Consider the following 20,022-nt stretch of genomic DNA (forward strand, 5'->3'; position numbering starts at 1 on the left):
CATGGATTTTTTGTTGCTAAGGTGCTCAACAATGGTTGCTAGGGAGGGGCCAGGAAGTGTTGACATGATTCATGATTGGCTGTTTGCTACCCAGAGTCAAACTTGTGTTAACCCCATCTCTATATGATGTTCTGATACAGAGATATAGGTCTTGCAAAATGGTTGCTAAGGTACTCTGTTTGGTTGCTAGGGAGTGGCTTGGCAGCTGCCAGTCATGAAACTGAAAAGGCTGTCAGTGTGAATGATATAAACCAACTCCCATGCCTCTGTGACATTCAGAATGGAAGATATCCCTCTATGGATTTTGGTTGCTAAGGTGCTCGACAATGGTTGCTAGGGAGGGGCTACGTAGTGTTGAGGTGATTCATTATTGGTTGTTTACTGCCCCGAGTCAAACGAGTCCACCCTTGTGTTTCTATGACACTTCTATCCGGAAATATCCTTTTGATCTCTTTCAATAGAAGTCTATGGAACTTGTTGCTAAGGTGCTCTAAATGGTTGCTAGGGCGTGGCTTAATAGCTTCACAATGATCCTGAGAGACTGATTGGTCATCTGAGTAAAATGAGCCCGTCCCCTTGTCTCTATGACACTGTGATCCAGAGCTATGTTCAATACAAAATCCCTATGCAATGTGTAGGACGGCTCATTTCATGGGCCGTCCTACACCATAGTAAGTCAATGGGGCAACTTTGAGCAGCTCCTGACCCCCAGGGGTGCAACTTTTACCCCATTGTGAGGTATGTTCTTACAGAGCCTGTCAGCCTCTTCAAATGTGGCAAATCACACGTTTCTGTGAAATCTGATTTCTGAGCTATGACTCGTCAAAGTTTGTTGCAATGTTAAGTCTATGGGATTTTTTTGGGCGCTTTTTTGCCCCTGGGGCAACTACCGTACCCCCGATCTCTTAGAAAAGATGTAGCACACCTCTCCTCAATAAGCCAAACGATTTGACGCCTTTCTCAGGGGTCTGTGATGTCAGCTTGATTTTTTATAACATAGTAAAAGATAGTTACTATAGAGTTATCATAGAGTTCTTAAAATCTTTATTAAAAAGTGCCTTTGGTATGGCACGAGGCCTACGGTTGCTAGGGTGCTGTAATTGGTTGCTAGATTGAGGCTATGAAGATTTTAGACCATTACTTATTGGCTGCTTGATAATATAAATCCTCTGAGGGAGAGAGAGAGGGAGAGAAACGCAGGGGTGTCAGGCCCTTTGTGTCTGTGTGTGTGAAAAAGTCGGTTGGGATTTGAAATTCTGAAAATTACGCAATGTTAAGTCAATGGGATTTTTTGGCCGCTTTTTTTGTCCGCTGTGCGAACATCGTACACCCGATCGCTTAGAAAAGTCATAGCACACCTCTCCACAATGACCCGCATGATTTGACGCCTCACTCGCCTCACCGATTGTCTGTGACAATCAGTGCTGGAGGAGTTACGCGCCAAACTTTGTCCAGAATAATAAGAATAAGAATAATAATAATAAGTATACAGAAGAACACTAGTGATGCCTTGCCTTTGGCAAGCACCACTAATAATAATAAGTATCCACAATAACAATAGTGAAGCCTTGCCTTTGGCAAGCACCACTAATAAGTATACAGAAGAACACTAGTGATGCCTTGCCTTTGGCAAGCACCACTAATAAGTATGCAAGAGAACACTAGTGATGCCTTGCCTTTGGCAAGCACAACTAATAAGTATGCAAGAGAACACTAATGATGCCTTGCCTTTGGCAAGCACCACTAATAAATAACATTGTGGTCAATGGGGAAAATTTGGGCAGCTCCTGTCCCCCAGGGGTGAAACTTTTATCCCATTGTGAGGTATTTTCTTACAGAGCCTGCCAGCCTCTTCAAATGTGGTAAACCGCACGTTTCCGTGAAATCCTCTTTCGAAGCTATGAATCATCAAAGTTTGTCGCAATGTTAAGTCTATGTGATTTTTCGGAAGTTCGTTCACCCCTGGGGCGAACACCGTACCCCGGATCTCTTATAAAACTCATAGGACACTACTCCTCAAAAGGCAGCACGATTTGATGTCTCATTCATGGGTCAGTGACAAAAGCTGTGGGAGAAATTGCTCGTCAAACTTTTGGCGGAATCAAAAAAGGAATAGTAATAGTTGGGGCTTTGGCTTTGGCAAGCACCCACTAATAATAAGTATGGAGAAGAACAATAGTGATGCCTTGTCTTTGGCAAGCACCACTAATAATAATAAGTATGGAGAAGAACAATAGTGATGCCTTGCCTTTGGCAAGCACCACTAATAATAAGTATGGAGAAGAACAATAGTGATGCCTTGCCTTTTGCAAGCACCACTAATAATAATTTAAGTGTGGTAAATTGTTTATTTTTATTAAGAGTTTTTGTGTGTAAATTAACTTGTAGGCCTATGCCAAAACTGATGTATATTTGTTTAGAATACATAGTGTGTTTAACAAATGAGTAATATATTAGTTAAAGCTTGGATATAACCAATGCATCAAGCTGCACAGATTTACAAATTTGGTTTAGTCATTCTTGTTACACTGAATGTAGGCTATTAAACTGCATCTTACATAAAGTAAACAATTACATACAATTTTGGATTAATGTTGGGTCTTCATGTTCAAGCTAGTCACACGAGCCAATCATTTATGAATGTCCTCAAACCTTTACGGTTTTTGAATATCTTTCAGGTGCTATAGAATCAAAATATCATAACATTATCAAAAAGCTTTTTTTAATTATGAAAATATCTCCTATTTTCAACATACCTGCCCATTTTAGGGTTATACAACCGTTTGAATCATTATATAAGTGCGCTATATAACACACCAATGGGGCCTCAATCCTGACGTCACGTGCTTCTTACGTGAATGAGAGCGAGACAAAAGGGATATCATACTTTCCCGTATTACTGCGAACCAAATGTAACATTGCAACGGGTTCCGTTTTGTTAAAACAAGTAATTAATACTTACAGTTTCCAGTGCCTTGTATACGACATGGTCATCCTCTAGAATGATCAGAACAAAAGAGTCCAGGAGAAGGACCGTTTCAAAGATAGCCTATTCCGATCGAAAGAGTTCTCGAGGATTACACTGAGTGCCGCTACCGGAGACATCGGGTCTTACATAAAATGAATGGGTCATCTAAACGTCGGCCATGAAAATGCTTATACGTTGCTTTTACCGCTTTCCTAAATAATTATTAGCATTTTATGTGGAGTAGCAGAAAATGGATTCTGGGATTCAAAATCACACCGAACATTATGTGCACGACCTCTCTAACCCGACCGCACTGGGTCTGTGTGCGGAAATGCTCGGGGTGGCGGACGAGGCGTGCCGGGCTGGAGACTTCGATCTGGCCGCGGAGATCTATTCCTCTCAGCTAGCCGAGCTCGAGCACACCGACCGTGGCCTCTGTCTGCGGAAAGCTGATGCCCTGGCCCGTGGGGGACGCATAGCCGATGCGTTGGACTCGTACTGCATCGCAGCAAACCTTCAGGCTCTGAGACCCAATGAACTGCAGGTTTTAGTTGAAGTTATTGCGCATACGATACGTACGAAAGAGCAGTGTGACAGTAAGACAATAAGTTTGGGTTCTAACTCCGAAAACCGATGTTTTGAGAGTGACGAGTTAGAGGAAGAGCAGAACTTAGATTTGTTTTCATGTCGCCTTTGCAAGTGCTTGTTAACGGAGCCGACGTCTTTGGTGTGTGGACACACTTTCTGTAAGCGCTGTCTGGAAGATGACTTGACAAAAGAGTGCAGAAGCTGTCGTTTAAAAACGAACAAAACACCAAGAGAATTAAATGTGGACGGACTCAGAGTAAATGTTATTGTCAGTGGCTTGATTGACAAATTGTTCAATTCGGAAAGCAAAGCGAGACGATACTGGTTGGAGGGGGAATGTCTTTGGAAAAAACAAGACTTATCCAACGCCATATCGAAGTTCAACGAGGCTATGGAACTAGGTAAGAGACTGTTTTATTCTTATGTATAAAGCGGCCTTTCACCCAATTTATTGCAGCGAGTATTTTATAAAGAACTGACCTACTTTCCGAGAGACTGATGAAACAGCCACAAGGGGCAACATTGTGCATCTCACTCTCAAATATGTTTTGTAACAACGTGACCAATATAATTTAAGCTACATATATTGAATTGGGGTTCATTGAGTTGTCAGGATGGTGAAAGGTAGGTACATTGAAGTATTGTTGATCACAATTACCAAACAACAACAACCATAACCATTATCTTTTCTTTTGTTGCATGTTATGTTATCAACCCGACCCAAAGTCTTCCAAACAGTACTCTCTGTCTACACAATAAATTATTAATGATTATTACTGAATTGATGCAGACATTTTGTTTAAAAATTTATTTTGTTCAGGTTGCTGTTAGGCTCTTTTTTTAGCTCAAGTCTGGGTTTCTCAAAAGTAGGTCATTGCATTAGACCTGCTCATTATTTGAAGTGTTAGAAATACATGCTGTCTCATTTTGAAGCCTGTTACCTCCGGGGGGCTCATATGTCACCGTCTCATTTCAGAAAAGCAACTATTACATTTCAAAATAAGAAAGAAATTAAAGTAATTCTGTTTCAAGAGAATAATAGTCTTCGTTGCTTTTCTAAAATGAGATGGTGACATATATTGCTGACAAATGCAACCTACAGAGGGTGCAGCCTTCGAAATGAGACCCTACAATAAGACCGCTACCAAACAGTGAAACCAATTGAAAGCAAAACACTGTTAAATGTTACATGCTTTGTCCAACAGGTTAGCTAGGCATTGATTAAACAAATTTGTATAACATAAAAAAAACTTAAATTGTATGTCTAAAGACATTATGTAATGTCTTGTTATGTATAAAGAAATTATGTAATGTCTTGTTATGTATAATGTCAAATGGAAAAGATGATGTCCTAATAGATATGCAAATTATTTTATTTAAAGTTTTTTTCCCCCTTTCAGGCATTATTAGAATTTTGTTTCCTACCCTGGTAGGTTACATGATGGTGTAAAAGAAATAAAAATATGGAAAATAAGTAAATCAGTTCAAATGTATCCTAACACATTTTGCTTTTACAAGATAGACAGAGCCACAATGTTTGCGCTGGATGAGGATGCGTTAATTCCATGGATCATACTCAACATAATTTTGCCTGTCTTGAGCCTGTATTCCAAGCTCTATGCTGGGTAATGTAGACCGACCTAGCAAGTCACTCACAGAGACAAAACGTAAAAGCAGAAACCTGAGTTTGTTTCTCATAGTAAGACTTCTCACACTTATATGTTTGTGATTAGAGTTTTGGCAGAATTTCTTCTGGTCTCTCACATGGTGGCAGTCTAGGCGGTTTGAGTGCTGTATTTTTTCTTCTCACAATATGCTGCTCGGGCAGTTTGAAAGTAAACACGAATGTTGCCTGCTTTCCCAGTGCTGACTCAGTGTCAGTCATATGAGAAACGTAGAGTTCCACCTTGAGTCAGATCACACATTGTAAATGCTGAGAAACAAATGTGTCTGCTAAACGTTTTCTCACTGCTAAACATGTTAAGTCACCTTTATTTATATAGCGCTAAATTAGAGATGCTCCGATCAGCATTTTTGAGGCCGATCACCGATTACCGATCACCAAAATCATGATCTGCCGATTGCCGATCACTGCCGATCACAGAATGGCAGGGGAATGGGAATTTTTTATCTATAATCTAGCAGAGTTTGCACCATTTGTAGAAATGTGTTTATTTAATTGTATTTAGAAAATGAGATGTCTTAAGGCTACTGTAGGCCAGCTTTCCCAAATAAGGCAGAGTAACATTAAATTATTCCAAACAAAGAGGGGTCAGCCAGACCAACACACATCAGATCAGCCTAATGGGAGGGGATCAAGTTACACTTAGGCATATTTGGAAATAGTAGCCTCTTAATACACCCACTACATTTACTAATTGGCAACAAAATATACAACTTGTTACACCCAAACTGGCTACTGATAAAAGGACAAAACTATGGCAAGTTTTTTTCTGTTATTAAAGGGGGGGTGAAATGCTGTTTCATGCTTAGTGAGTTTTTCACACTGTTAAAGAGTTGGATTCCCATGCTAAACATGGACAAAGTTTCAAAAATGAAGTTGTAAGTTTGATGGAGTAATTCTGTTCCAAAAATACTCCTTCCGGTTTGTCACAAGTTTCGGAAAGTTTTTTTCGAATACGGGCCTGTGTGACGTCAGAGTCGCCGGAATTTCCTTATACGGGTCTTAAGGGCACTTCTCCCGGAAGGGCGCGCGCGCATCTGTAGCCTAGTGCGTGCGAGAGTACGCCTATGCCCATCAGAGCGCTGGGCTCGGCTGCACTGCAATTAAAAAAATGGCACCAAAAAAGTGTGTTTTTGGTTGCCAGGGCAAGACAACATTGCACAAATTTCCAAAGAACCCAGCGTTAAGGGACCTGTGGATGGATTTTGTTTTTCCAGAGCAGCAACGGAGTTGTGCAAGTGTTTTTGTTTGTTCCCTTCATTTCGACAGTAATAGTTTTATAAACAAGGCCCAGTTCAACGACGGATTTGCAGATCGCCTAATACTCAAAGATGGAGCAGTCCCAACGATAAAGGTTCACGGTCGTGCGTTGGAACCGCAGGCGGTGAGTAAAACTGCTTCAAATGTCTGTGAGTTGTTAACTATCGGCGTGTAAGCACAGAAAGTAAACAACATGATCACGTATAGTTAATGTATCTATGGAGCATGCGATGTATGGTGTGTGTTTAAATACATTTGTTTAGCTGGCCACTGTAGGTGTCAGTTTGTTTATTGTAAAAATAAATCATGTCCTCATAAACCAGTCTGTCTGTTTACAACACACAAATGTTGTAAAACTCGCGCATGACATGGTGTTCTAAAAACACTGCGCTCAAGTTCAAATCATTTCTATTTTTAAAAAAACGCTCGAGACCTTATGTTTTTCACCCATTTCACTGCCCATCTCACGTTTTTGTGAGCAAAAACGCGTTCTGTATGAACGAGCCCTTATATTGTTTAAGTTATAAGTTATAAGTTATACCGTTCCAGTAGGCCTACACACCACATAGAGACGTCCTGCTGTAGTCGTTGCTGCTGCTGCTGGTCGTCTTCAATCTCAGCCTCGGGATCTGATTCTGGATCAAAAATGTATGGCTGAATCTGATTGTTAGCCATGGTTTATTTTCGGATGTCACTCACAGCTTCCAGACGCTCTCAACGCAAAAGCTTCGCGCGCTCGTGTCGTGATTATTTAGCTCCGCCCACACGGTACGCCTCCACCCACTCGGGTTTTTCCGGAAAGACTCGGTACAGCCTATCTTTCTTTTATAAATATAATAAAACTAAAGACTTTTTGGAGATCTGAAGGATGCAATACTACTCTATAGGTACTCAAGATTAACAGGAGATTGAGTGAAACGGAGCATTTCACCCCCCCTTTAATATGAACGTCTGATGTAGTTGAGCAGAATGCTCTTTTATGAAGTTACTTCATTAAAGGACATATTTAATGAGATTATGCCTGAAAAGGTTTTGGATTTTTAAAAATATATATTGTATAAAATGACTTCTTGTTTATATTTGTTTTGTTTTATTGTATTTATATGATATTTGTATTTTTATAATTGAATTTTTGCCATGAAAATAGCTTTGAATGCTGACATGGCATTAAATAAAATAATCTGAATCTGATGTTTTTGAGGAACCAACTACGTCAGATCAAAAAAATAAAATACCACCACCACTTTTGAAACATCTCGCGGCACGAATGTACCAATACAAATAAATAAAAACATCTCCAGTTAACTCAGAGCATTCATTTTGTTCATTAGTTAAATAAGAGGCGCTCTAGCGCTGAAATGTTTGTTTTTTAATCAAGTGATCAAAGTGCTCGTTGCCGCAACGATCAGTGGCGCAGATACCGCGTTCTGTTGTGGCTCGCGCGGTGCACGGTCTTCACTCGGACGCGCGCTTCAATCCGTTGGGAGACTCCCTATTAGTTCCGGTGAAGGAGAACTCATGTTGCCACTGCCAAGCTCCACTCTGCTGTTGTGTGCCCGTGCGCCACGAATCCAGGTGGGAAAAAGTCGCGCGAGTAATTTACGTCACGTGATCAGCTTTTTTGAACGGCGCTTTTGGGGTTCGCCGATCAATCTATTTTTAGCCAATATCGGCCGATCATGATCGGCGTCCGATCAATCGGAGCATCCCTACCCTAAATAAATACAATACAGATTGGTTCAAAGCAGCTTTACAGAGATAACAGGAAAATAATGCAACAAAGGGTTGTTTCTAGAAGAAAATAGTGTCACAGTCCAGTTTAAGTAAGTTCAGTGATGGTTCATTTTGTTGTAAAAAGAGTTATTAATTTAGTTAATTAATTTATTTATATATATATACATATACATATATATATATAGCCTCCCTGGAGAAAACCGTGATGTCATCGTCCAGCTCAGTTCAGTTCTCCATATAATGGTGTCAATGGAAGCAGATTAATAATATTGTTGAATATTAAATTAAATGTCCCCAACTAAGCAAGCCAAAAGCCAAAGGTGCAAAAGGCGACCGTGAAAACCAAAACTCCATCAGGTGAAAGAATGGAGAAAAAAAAACCTTGGGATAAACCAGGCTCAGTCAGGAGGCCAGTTCTCCTCTGAACACGAACAGTGTATGATTGTGATTCAGGCAGCATTATAGGTCAGAAGTCAGATTGGATTGGAACAATCAGAATATTATCCAGTTCCATCTGGTTAAAGATCGGAGTCATCATGCCGGTATGGAGACGGGTTTGTTGAGGATCAGTGTCGATGGCTGTCATATCGATGAGGTCTTCACAGGGGAGAGTCTAGTTGACACAACCTCTGCTGACACTTTAGGGATGTGTTGTGGTCGTCTGAACAGACTAACCCTTATGCCAAAGTAACTCATCAGTGGACTTTCCTCATACATTTGCAACAATATAGGCCAGTTGTCTAGCGTTAGCCTACACCACTCTCTTATTCATGCAAATGCTTTTAAACCATTAAAATGCGACAAAACAAGTGTGTTTAGAAGTCATGTTTAATCATATATATAAATATTTATTTTTATATATATATATATATATATATATATATATACTTTATACATATATACATACTTAACTCAGTATGTGGACTGTGAAACGAGAGACAATAAAATCCTGAACTTGTTCTATGCAAATGTGAAAGAAGCCTACAGATCTTCACCACTTCCACCATTGGGACGATGGGATCACAACCTTGTTTATATTAAGTCTGTTTATGTTATGGTTGTGAGGATGCATCCGCCAGTAATAAGAACAGTTAAGATATGGTTTGATTCAGTCTATGAAGCATTAATGGATTGTTTCGAAACAACTGATTGGGACGTTCTGTGTAAATCACATGATGAGGACATTGATAGCCTAACTGAGTGTATTACACATTATATAAACTTTTGCGTTGATAACACACTACTAAAAAGATCAAATTTTATTTAAATAACAAACCTTGGGTCACCTCTGAGTTAAAAGTATTATTAAACAAGAAAAAGAGGGCCCTTTTAGCGGGTGATAAGAATGAGCAAAAGAGAGTACAGAGGTTGCTAAAAGTTAAAATTAGAGAGGGGAAAGAGAGTTATAAGTTAAAAATAGAATGGAAATTACAACAAAAGAACGTGAGAGAGGTTTGGAAAGATCTAAATATGATGTCCGAACATGAGAATAATGTAAGGAGATACATTGCCCCTGGTGGTCAGTCATGGGCAGATGAATTAAATGTATTTTTTAATAGATTTGATGTTGGTCTAATGATTTTGAACATTCTCCATAAGGTAGGCCTAGTTTACCACGGAGTTCTTCATCACATCCACCTCCAGCTCTAAGCTCATCCTTTTCTCCCATCCTTTTGCAGGTTGGTTCATTATATTTTTAACTTGAGTTTGCGTTTAGAAAAATTACCTGTTTTATGGAAGACATCATGTGTAGTACCCGTACCTAAATTAACAAATCCCACTGAGTTCTTGCACTATAGGCCTATTGCATTAACAGCAAAGTTAATGAAGGTTTTGAAGAGATTGGTATTAAACCATTTAAATTCAGTATTGTGTGGTGCTGAGGATAAATTACAGTTTGCTTACAAAACTGGTGTTGGAGTGGATGATGCACTTATTTACATTTTGCAAAATCAAAATTTACCTTTTGATTCTTGAGGCTTCGATTCGATTTTGATTCGATATTGATTTATTAGCTTCGATATCGATTCAATAATTAGTAAATACACAAGTAATTAAGTACCTGAGTATATTTTTTAATAATGTGTGCAGTATTACCAATGTTTAAGAACAAATTGACCCCAGCATGTTTCCTGTCATGGTTTATTTAGCAGAACAAACTGTACAATATTTTACATGTGTTGAATACAAACCACAACTGTAACAAACAGATGCTTTATTAACACCTCTAAAGTGCATGTAACTGTTATAGAAAGTATATTTCTTTCTTCCTATACATTCAAGTTATAAAAGAAATGTAAACAGAAACACACAATGTGCATACTTATAAAAAAAATGCGTGAGGCACACGCGCGCACATTTGCGCGCACACACGCAAGGACTCTCGCTCCCTCTCTGTCGTCCGTGCGCTACGCGGTTTGGAGCTCGCGAGCTCTAGATTTCGGGAGATTTGAACTAATTTGCGGACATCAGGGAGCCGCTATCAATATGCGGGAGACTCCCGGAGACTTATTGTTGTTCTTATTATCATTTAGGGGGGCTTGGGAACATTTTGGGGTAGCTTCAGCCCCCCTAAAATAGGCCTAACGACGTCCCTGGTTGGTGGTGCAGGCTTGAACGGAGTGCAGCTACTGTCCGTCATCTTGCTGTTTTGATAAAGCGCGTCTTGTACATAGACACTAAAAGAAATGGACACAGCGACTCCATTGATTTTAACAGAGAAGACTGAAGCCCGATTATTGCACTTCCTGTCTGATGGCTGAGCAACTGCGCAGGCTCAAACTGAGCGTGACGACAGTCTGACAGTTGTACATCTTCTAGTAGCTGTGGCAAAACAAATCTGAATCACCTAATTCCTCAAAAACGTTGTTGAACATTTTGTCCCGTTGTTTTTATGGACCCTCTATCTATGGACTTCTCCCTTGACTTTACGCCTCTATGTCCCCCCGATTGCCTCATAGACTGTAAAAGATTGCCTGCGAGCTTCTCCTCGTGTCTATACGGTAATGTCTCTATTGTGCGACATAAAGTCGTGTGGTTATTAGGGATGCAGCGATTACCGGATTTCACAATTAACCGCGCTTTAAAACGTCACGGTTAATTAATCGTAAAGACTATGCTACACCGAGTGTTCTGCACGGAACGGAACTTTTGCACCAAACGAAAACAAGGTTACACCAGCGGTGCACCAGCTTAATACCTTGCTCGTCAACCACTATGGCAGAGGGACTAGCAGCGACGCTCTATTCCCACCGAAAAAACGCCTTAAGGGCCTGTTCACAGATCGCGTCTTTTGCGCGCTCAAGTTCGTTATTTCAAATGTAAGCGTGCGGCATGCGCGCTCATAAGGGAAGCGGCGCGCTCGTTTTTTCCAAGCGCGTGCGCGCCGCATCGAGATAAAAACATCTCTACTTTTCAAAATGCCGCAAGCGCACCTTAGGTCAAGTGACAAGAACCAACACAGCAACGACAGACGCCTCCGGAGCGCAACCGCCCTAGCGCTTTGGAAAAAGGAGAACGTGGCGTGCAACTTTCAGCTTTCAGTGCAACGTAAAAAAACAACAACCAAAAAACAGCGGAATGTTTTGGTTACCCAAGTCTGTGGAAAACAGAATGTGACGTGCTCTCAAGAGTTTCAGTCAGTGAACATTTAACTTAATATCCTATTGCTTTCTCCTGTAAATGTTAGGTTTTGTAGTTTTAATATGCCCGGTGTAAAACACTAACATAAGATCAGGGCCGTGTAGACTTCTAGGACTACCAATTAACTGCATTTCAGTTATTAATAACACTACATGAGAGATGTTCTTTCTATAATTTTTACTTAAACTTCAAACAAACAAACCAAAATAATGAGATTATAATAGATGATTTTCTAAAGGCACATGTAAAATTTGGATTAATAATTTAAAAAAGAGTATTAAAATAAGTACAATAATATTGGAGTGGATAACATGTGGACTATATTTGTTTTCTTTTAAAAGAAATACATAGTTAATATTTAGCTTACATTTAATTCAATAGAGCCAAATACTTTGTTTATTCTTATTTTCATTGGGATTTATTATCCCTTTATTTGTTTTTAAGTCAAATACCAACAAGATATTGTTTTCATGTTATCAAGTTTTCTACCTCAGGTTGAAAATAAATTTAGAACAAACTAAACACTTAATCATTTTGTGATCTATTTCAATCAAAGAGCCCTGCAGCCATTGACTTAATTTGTTATTTTAAAAGAAAAATGCTGGATGTTTACAAAGCACTTCTCTTTAATTCCAAAGGAAGAGATTGATTATCGTTTGTCATTTTATAATTTTGTACTGTGTTGTGCCAAATAACACATGAAAATCTAGTGTTGAGTGTTCATGTGATATTATACATGTGTTGTGAAATTAATTGATGCATAATAATCGTGATAATCGTTAAATCGTGATTATTTCTCAGACAATAATCGTACTTACAAAATCTGTAATCGTTGCATCCCTAGTGGTTATGACGCAATCGTAACCCTGTTTTTAACAAAAACGGCTTCTACGGGGCCATAACGTAAGATACTAAGTAATGGAGCCTTTTATACATTGTCATGTTTATTTAGAAATAAATAATGGACAAATGAAGTCTTTGGATGTCTCAGATGCAAAGTTATTCTCTGTCAAAGTGACGCCAAAATGAATGGGAGTCAATGGAAAACAGGTGAAGTTCTGCTACAATGGCGGCTCCCGCGAGGCTTCAACTTCCGGCTGATGGATTACCCCCTTGGTCTTGTACAACGCTGAACGCTCTCACTAGAGTGTTGCCCACAGCGCCGCCACTGGCCGTGGGCTGAATCGATTCAGCCCACTTCAAAAAGTTAGGAGCACCAGCAAAAATTTAGGAGCACCCACCAAATTTGACATTTAGCTCTGCCAGTAGAGTGGAATGACCGGCAGCATTCTGGTGATTAAAAGCCTTAATCAAACCTGATTTGCTTGCCACACACATGTCCCTGCATTTTTTTGTGCTTGCCACTCTCCGTGTTTAACCAAAATGTATTGGTTTTCAGGGGTGTCTCACACTGTCATCCTTTCTTGCCCTTGTTTTATTTTTTTTAAAGCTGTGATTTTACTACTGGATTTCATAGCTTTGTAAGATAAAATCCTTCTTTGCTTAACCTAATCATTATTTTGGTATAAAATCATCTCAATATCAAAAATTAGAATAAAAAAGTAGCATTAAAAAGTTTATTTTAACTAATAGTCTAATTTTCTACCATATACAATCGAATACAATTAGAGGCTAGCTAACAAAAACTTGCTTTGCACCTTTTTTTCTGGTTTAACCTCACTCCAGTCTAAACTAAAAGTTCTTCACATTGTCACATAAATAACCTGAAAATACTGTAGTTTATTAAGGTTAAATCTTCCTAACCAATCTTACTAAAAATAAATGTAAGAGGTATCTCATTGTAAGAGGTTTTCTGAGTAGGGCTGGGACAGTTACCACAATACCACGGTCACGTGACTCCAACCGCTGGTCTGAGCTCGTTACTGTCATCACCGCAAAAAAAAAACCATTGGCATGCACATGTGTGCACGTTGTCTAATTATATGGATTCATTGATTCTAATGACATGTATTATGTAGGGCTGCACGTTTTCAAGTTTTTCATTAACCGTTAACCGAGGCCCTTAGCGGTTAATACTCGGTTAACCATAGTGTACGCGCCGCAACCCCGAGATACAGACACACGAGAAAGGGGTACTTCATTTTTAACACCTTTAATAACTGCACAAAACATCTTTAACTTTTAGGTGGCAAAATATTGTTTTAGGCTACCTAATTCTGTGAATTACACTGCACAAACCAAAAGTACTACTGCCGAATGAAGAAGGGTCAGTTCTCCCCAGAACATAAAATATTCATGTTATTTTATTTTTCGTGTTCGCATTTATATGGAACAAACAATTGGACGTGGCAGTTCTGGAAGTGGCACTAAAACTTTCACAGAGACCTCAAACAGAATGCACAAAGCCTTTCTTTAAAGTGAATTTCGTTTTGTATTAATTGTATCTTAATTTTAATCAATGTTTCATCAACCAATTACCTGGAAATAAGTAAATATAGCAGACATTAGATAATACGGAGCCGCCGGCGCGTGAACTGGAGCTCATCTCATAAAGGAATTCCGAAACTCAGCGTAGGCTATAAGGTAGCCTAGTTGTCTCACAGACCTGATAAATAAATCTATATTGAAATGTCTACTTTTAAACACAACAATTCAAAACGAAAGAAAACAGACTGCTCTCTGCTTATGTAATCCGTATGAAAAGTGCATTTCTCTCTGGCGCGTTCACTGCGAAGATCGCGAATCAGCATTGTCAACTTCATCTTTCCAGCTGAGTGAGCCTGGAAACAATTAAAATGTCTCCTTGCTATATTTGACATATTCATAATCATTACTTTTGCCTGTTCTTTTTGACAGCTTTTAGGTTATTGGCAGCGCAACCCAGGCTACATTACATGAACGCGTCAGCACCGAAAACATGGAGATGGAGATTTTTTTTAAATAATCGCACAACCTATTTGATATTCCAATTAAATAGGCTACTCAGTTAGGCTACTCATCCCAACCAACTATTAAAAAAATGTTTACTTGTAAGCGGTCTTTTTACATGTTAGTTTTTTTCTGTGAGTGGGAATTGAAAACCAGGAGTGGACTGTTAGCAAAGTGATTACAGAATGCTTAGAGTGGAGAGAGGAACGTGCTTTCGCTCCACTCCAGGCTTTGATCACATCCCCCTCAGCAAGGTGAATACACCTCGTCTTTCCTTAATTTAAGACCTATTCAAACTAAAATTATGACATTACACTATTTGAGAAATGAAAGCCTATTTACGGCCTTAATATTATGAAAAGTGAACTTCTTGTGGACAATTCAAATGTCTGGCAGCGCTCTGGCGGTGCAAAAATGTATTACAACTAAATTCAATGCACGCCATTGACGCCACTTAACCGAGCAAAATGTTTCACTCGGTTACGCAATTTTTAACGGTTAATCGGTTAATCGGTTAACCATGGACACCCCTAGTATTATGTATAATGGCATTGTGTCTTACATGGATTCAAGGTTTTCTAAACAAAACTTATCGATAGATGGAGCAAATCCGATCTTTCGCGAGTTGGGGAGCGCAATGTTCCATTCTGCGTAATAACATTCCATTCATATTAGAGATGCGCGAATGGGCTATTATTTCATCCGCAACCCCATCACAAAACTCATCATCCGTCCACCATCCGCACCAACGTTTATGGCCAATTTTCAAAACCGCACCCGCCCACCATCCGCTGTCTATGGACGATGCAAGGCGCTGCTGCCGCGAGGCTTGAAAGCTCTTGGCTGTTCTAGAAAGGACACTGATCCAATGCAGCAAAGATTTAAAGGCCAAAGACCCTAGTAGCCTATATTGTATCCCCAGAATTCCGATCGGCGCACAGGCACACAAATAAATAAATAAATTGTCACGGAACACACACAGGAAATGTAAGATCCAATAGCAATTTATTGGGGTAATCCGTAATCATAATCCAAGTCAGGCAAAAGGTCAAAATCCAACAAAGGCAGTCCAGAAAACACGAAACAGTACAGGCATGGAAACATGGAAGTGCACGGACATCAAACAAGGACTCCATTACAAACACTGACACAGACAGGGTATAAAACAAAGAACTAACAATGAATAACAGGTAACAGCTGGGTACAATGATGACGGGGAACAGCTGAGTGCAATGAACAGTGATTGGTACAGACAAGGATTGTGGGGGATGCAGTTCCAGAGTGAATGGTGACAGTATGGGCAAGAGACCTCTAGTGGACACCCGGGGAACACAAACCAGACACTGTGACATAACCCCCCCTCTACGGAGCGGCTACCAGACGCTCCAAGACCCACAAAGAACAAACAAAACAAGAGTCCAGGAGGGAGGTGGAACGGTGGAGGATCAGGGGGAGGGATGGGGGGCCAGGTCCATGGAAGGGAACAGAAACAGGGGGTGATGGTTTAGCCAGCGGCCAGGGCGAAGCAGACGACGCCTCGGGCGGCCAGGGAGGTGAAGACCCCTCGGGCGGCCAGGGCGGTGAAGACCCCTCGGGCGGCCAGGGCGGTGAAGACCCCTCGGGCGGCCAGGGCGGTGAAGACTCTGGGCTGGACGGGACCAGCGGTGAAGTCTCTGGGCTGGACGGGACCAGCGGTGAACTCTCTGGGCTGGACGGGACCAGCGGTGAACTCTCTGGGCTGGACGGGACCAGCGGTGAACTCTCTGGGCTGGACGGGACCAGCGGTGAAGGCTCTGGGCTGGACGGGACCAGCGGTGAAGGCTCTGGGCTGGACGGGACCAGCGGTGAAGGCTCTGGGCTGGACGGGACCAGCGGTGAAGGCTCTGGGCTGGACGGGACCAGCGGTGAAGGCTCTGGGCTGGACGGGACCAGCGGTGAAGGCTCTGGGCTGGACGGGACCAGCGGTAGAGGCTCTGGGCTGGACGGGACCAGCGGTGAAGGCTCTGGGCTGGACGGGACCAGCGGTGAAGGCTCTGGGCTGGACGGGACCAGCGGTGAAGGCTCTGGGCTGGACGGGACCAGCGGTGAAGGCTCTGGGCTGGACGGGACCAGCGGTGAAGGCTCTGGGCTGGACGGGACCAGCGGTGAAGTCTCTGGGCTGGACGGGACCAGCGGTGAAGTCTCTGGGCTGGACGGGACCAGCGGTGAAGGCTCTGGGCTGGACGGGACCAGCGGTGAAGGCTCTGGGCTGGACGGGACCAGCGGTGAAGGCTCTGGGCTGGACGGGACCAGCGGTGAAGGCTCTGGGCTAGACGGGACCAGCGGTGAAGGCTCTGGGAGAGCGTTGGCGAGCAGCTTGAGCGGAGCTGGCAAGGCGAGGCGTCTGGGTGACGCCGTCAGGGCATGGCGCTTGGGTGGCGCCGTCAGGGCGAGACGCTTGGGTGGCGCCGTCAGGGCGAGACGCTTGGGTGGCGCCGTCAGGGCGAGACGCTTGGGTGGCGCCGTCAGGGCGAGACGCTTGGGTGGCGCCGTCAGGGCGAGACGCTTGGGTGGCGCCGTCAGGGCGAGACGCTTGGGTGGCGCGTCAGGGATGGTAGTCACCTCTGGAATGGTCTCTGGGTTAGGAGCCACCAGACAAGTCATTGAGGAGACCTTTCTCCTCCTCCTCCATCTCCGGACCACCGGACTCGGGACCACCGGAACTAGGACCACCGGACTCGGGACCACCGGAACTGGGGCCACCGGAACTGGGGCCACCGGAACTGGGGCCACCGGACTCGGGACCACTGGAACTGGGGCCACCGGACTCGGGACCACCGGACTCGGGACCACCGGAACAGTCACGGAGGAAATCCTCCTTTTCCTCCTCCGTTTAGGGACCACCGGAACCAGCTGTGAAGGGTGAGGCGGTGGAATGGCGGTAGGAAGCTCCAGTTTGGAAGCCATCTTGTCTGGTGACACCGGCAACGAGTTGGCCACTCCTTCTGGAAATCTAAGCCCAACTGATATATCCCACCTGCTGCGGGAATGAAGATATCCGACAAAGCCGTCAAAGTCCAGTATCTCCAGTCCCCTCATTTCCCAGGCTGGCAAGGGATCATCAAGGCAGCAATTAAAAAGGTCTTTCAAAGCTGCATCATTATATCCCATGCCTCCTGAAAGAGTCAAAAAGGTCTGATGCAGACAACCCACCGTCTGGCCCTGCTGACGTAGTGTCATCAAATTCTTGACTCGTCCCCTCCTCTCCTTCTCCGTGTTGGGGGAAAGGATACGAAACCCCATAATGCTGGATGTATAAATGATGGAGTCCTTCTGTCACGGAACACACACAGGAAATGTAAGATCCAATAGCAATTTATTGGGGTAATCCGTAATCATAATCCAAGTCAGGCAAAAGGTCAAAATCCAACAAAGGCAGTCCAGAAAACACGAAACAGTACAGGCATGGAAACATGGAAGTGCACGGACATCAAACAAGGACTCCATTACAAACACTGACACAGACAGGGTATAAAACAAAGAACTAACAATGAATAACAGGTAACAGCTGGGTACAATGATGACGGGGAACAGCTGAGTGCAATGAACAGTGATTGGTACAGACAAGGATTGTGGGGGATGCAGTTCCAGAGTGAATGGTGACAGTATGGGCAAGAGACCTCTAGTGGACACCCGGGGAACACAAACCAGACACTGTGACATAAATAGCCTAAATAAAACGCACATCGGCAAACCTGACCTTACCTGACTGTAGCCTAAAATTTTATCATTTCGTTTTGAATTTTGTTTAAAAGTAGACATTTCAAGCTTTCTATTTATTTTTAATGTCTGTGAGGCAAGTAGCCTATACACTGAGTTTCGGTTCATTTATCAGACGAGCTCCAGTTCATGAGAACTGCTCCACTTTATGAGAAACTGCTCCAGTTTATGAGACGAGCAAGAGATCGCGCCCGCGCCTCGACGTCCTGATTATTTGTCTGCTATATTTGCTTCTTATTTATTAATTCCAGGCAATTGATAATTGGTAACAGGCAATTGGTTAATGATACAGTGATTAAAATTAAGATACAATTTATACAAAACGAAATTCAATTTAAAGAAAGGCTTTCTACAAAACAAAACTTAATAAAGTGGTCAAAATCATGTCTGACCCATCTTATGATCCTATCTTACTCATGCTGTTCACTTTTCATATAATCGACATAGATTAAATAAAAAAATAACATTATATTAGGTCTATTAGGTCCCCAGAAAGTCTGTCTTGGGGGGGGGTGTATTTAAAGCGGTTTACCGCTATAACGCGGGAATTTCTTGCTTTTCAACCGCGGTTAGAAAAAATCCATACCGCCCCAGCCCTAGTTGTTCTGAGTAAATTTGGTTTGATTTTTTAACATTAGTTAATGCATTAGGCTAACTAACATTAAAGGGGTGGTTTGCTGCTTTTTTCTTTGCATGATTGTGTTTATGGGGTGCAATATTACATGTCTTTGTGTGGTTTTTTTTTAAAAGCCTTATTTTTCATAAATTTCACCTTTATTGAAAGCCGCTTTCTCCTCTGTCATTTGAACAACTGGTTGACTTCCTGATTCTATGAAACCAATCCCTCAGAAACAGGCAATCGGCTCAGATTGGTTAGTTGGGCCGATGTGTTATTGGTTAAACTGCGTAGTGCACATAGTCTGGGAACTTCACGCCCATTACCTTTACGGGCGAAAGTTGCATGTGCTCCAGTCAAATGTAAATAATGGTGTCAATAGCCTACTGCCGTATCAGTTTGAGCCAGAATTAGACCCAGAAAGCGGCAATGAAGAGAGTCAAGCAGAACCTCCCCACGGCTCTTACAAAACTTTTTTTGTAATTTTTTTAATGGTACATTTTATCATTATTATTATTATTATTCTATTCTTTTCTATTCTAGGCTACTATTATTATATAAGAATTTCGATACGCTGTTACTTGAAAATGCTACTGCTGCTTGTTAGCTTTTGAGATACGGTTTTCTCTTGGTTAAACATTTAATATAACTGAATAAATGACAGGGTAATACTGTTTTTTAAATTTATTGTTTTATCGATATAATGAACAACCGTTTATCTATTCCCCCTTTTTTGCATATTCCGGAGGGAGGGTTGATGTAAATTTATGGGTTAGTTATGTATAAAACCCGGGAAGTATCTCGTTGTAGTCCCATTCGAGTCGTTTTTGTAAGCATTAAACTTCCTGATTTTTAAAAGACGATATCACTGCTTACGTTGAA

The 20,022-nt window shown here is 41.8% G+C and overlaps 1 protein-coding gene across 2 annotated transcripts in view; it reads left to right on the forward strand.

Moving 5' to 3' along the window:
* The first annotated feature begins 2,823 nt into the window (after window positions 1-2,823).
* The window catches only part of lonrf2 (LON peptidase N-terminal domain and ring finger 2), a 126,619-nt gene continuing 109,420 nt past the window's right edge, over window positions 2,824-20,022 (forward strand). The window contains exon 1 of one of the 2 annotated variants that reach the window (XM_077232288.1): window positions 2,824-3,957. In XM_077232288.1, coding sequence (XP_077088403.1) covers window positions 3,219-3,957 — 739 coding nt within the window. In that variant the 5' untranslated portion in view covers window positions 2,824-3,218. The remainder of the gene's footprint in view (window positions 3,958-20,022) is intronic. The other variant, XM_077232287.1, reaches the window with a different exon arrangement.

Source organism: Siphateles boraxobius, unplaced genomic scaffold, assembly GCF_051911475.1.
Source record: "Siphateles boraxobius isolate OS27281-9 unplaced genomic scaffold, OSU_SipBor_1 17, whole genome shotgun sequence".
NCBI lineage: Eukaryota > Metazoa > Chordata > Actinopteri > Cypriniformes > Leuciscidae > Siphateles > Siphateles boraxobius.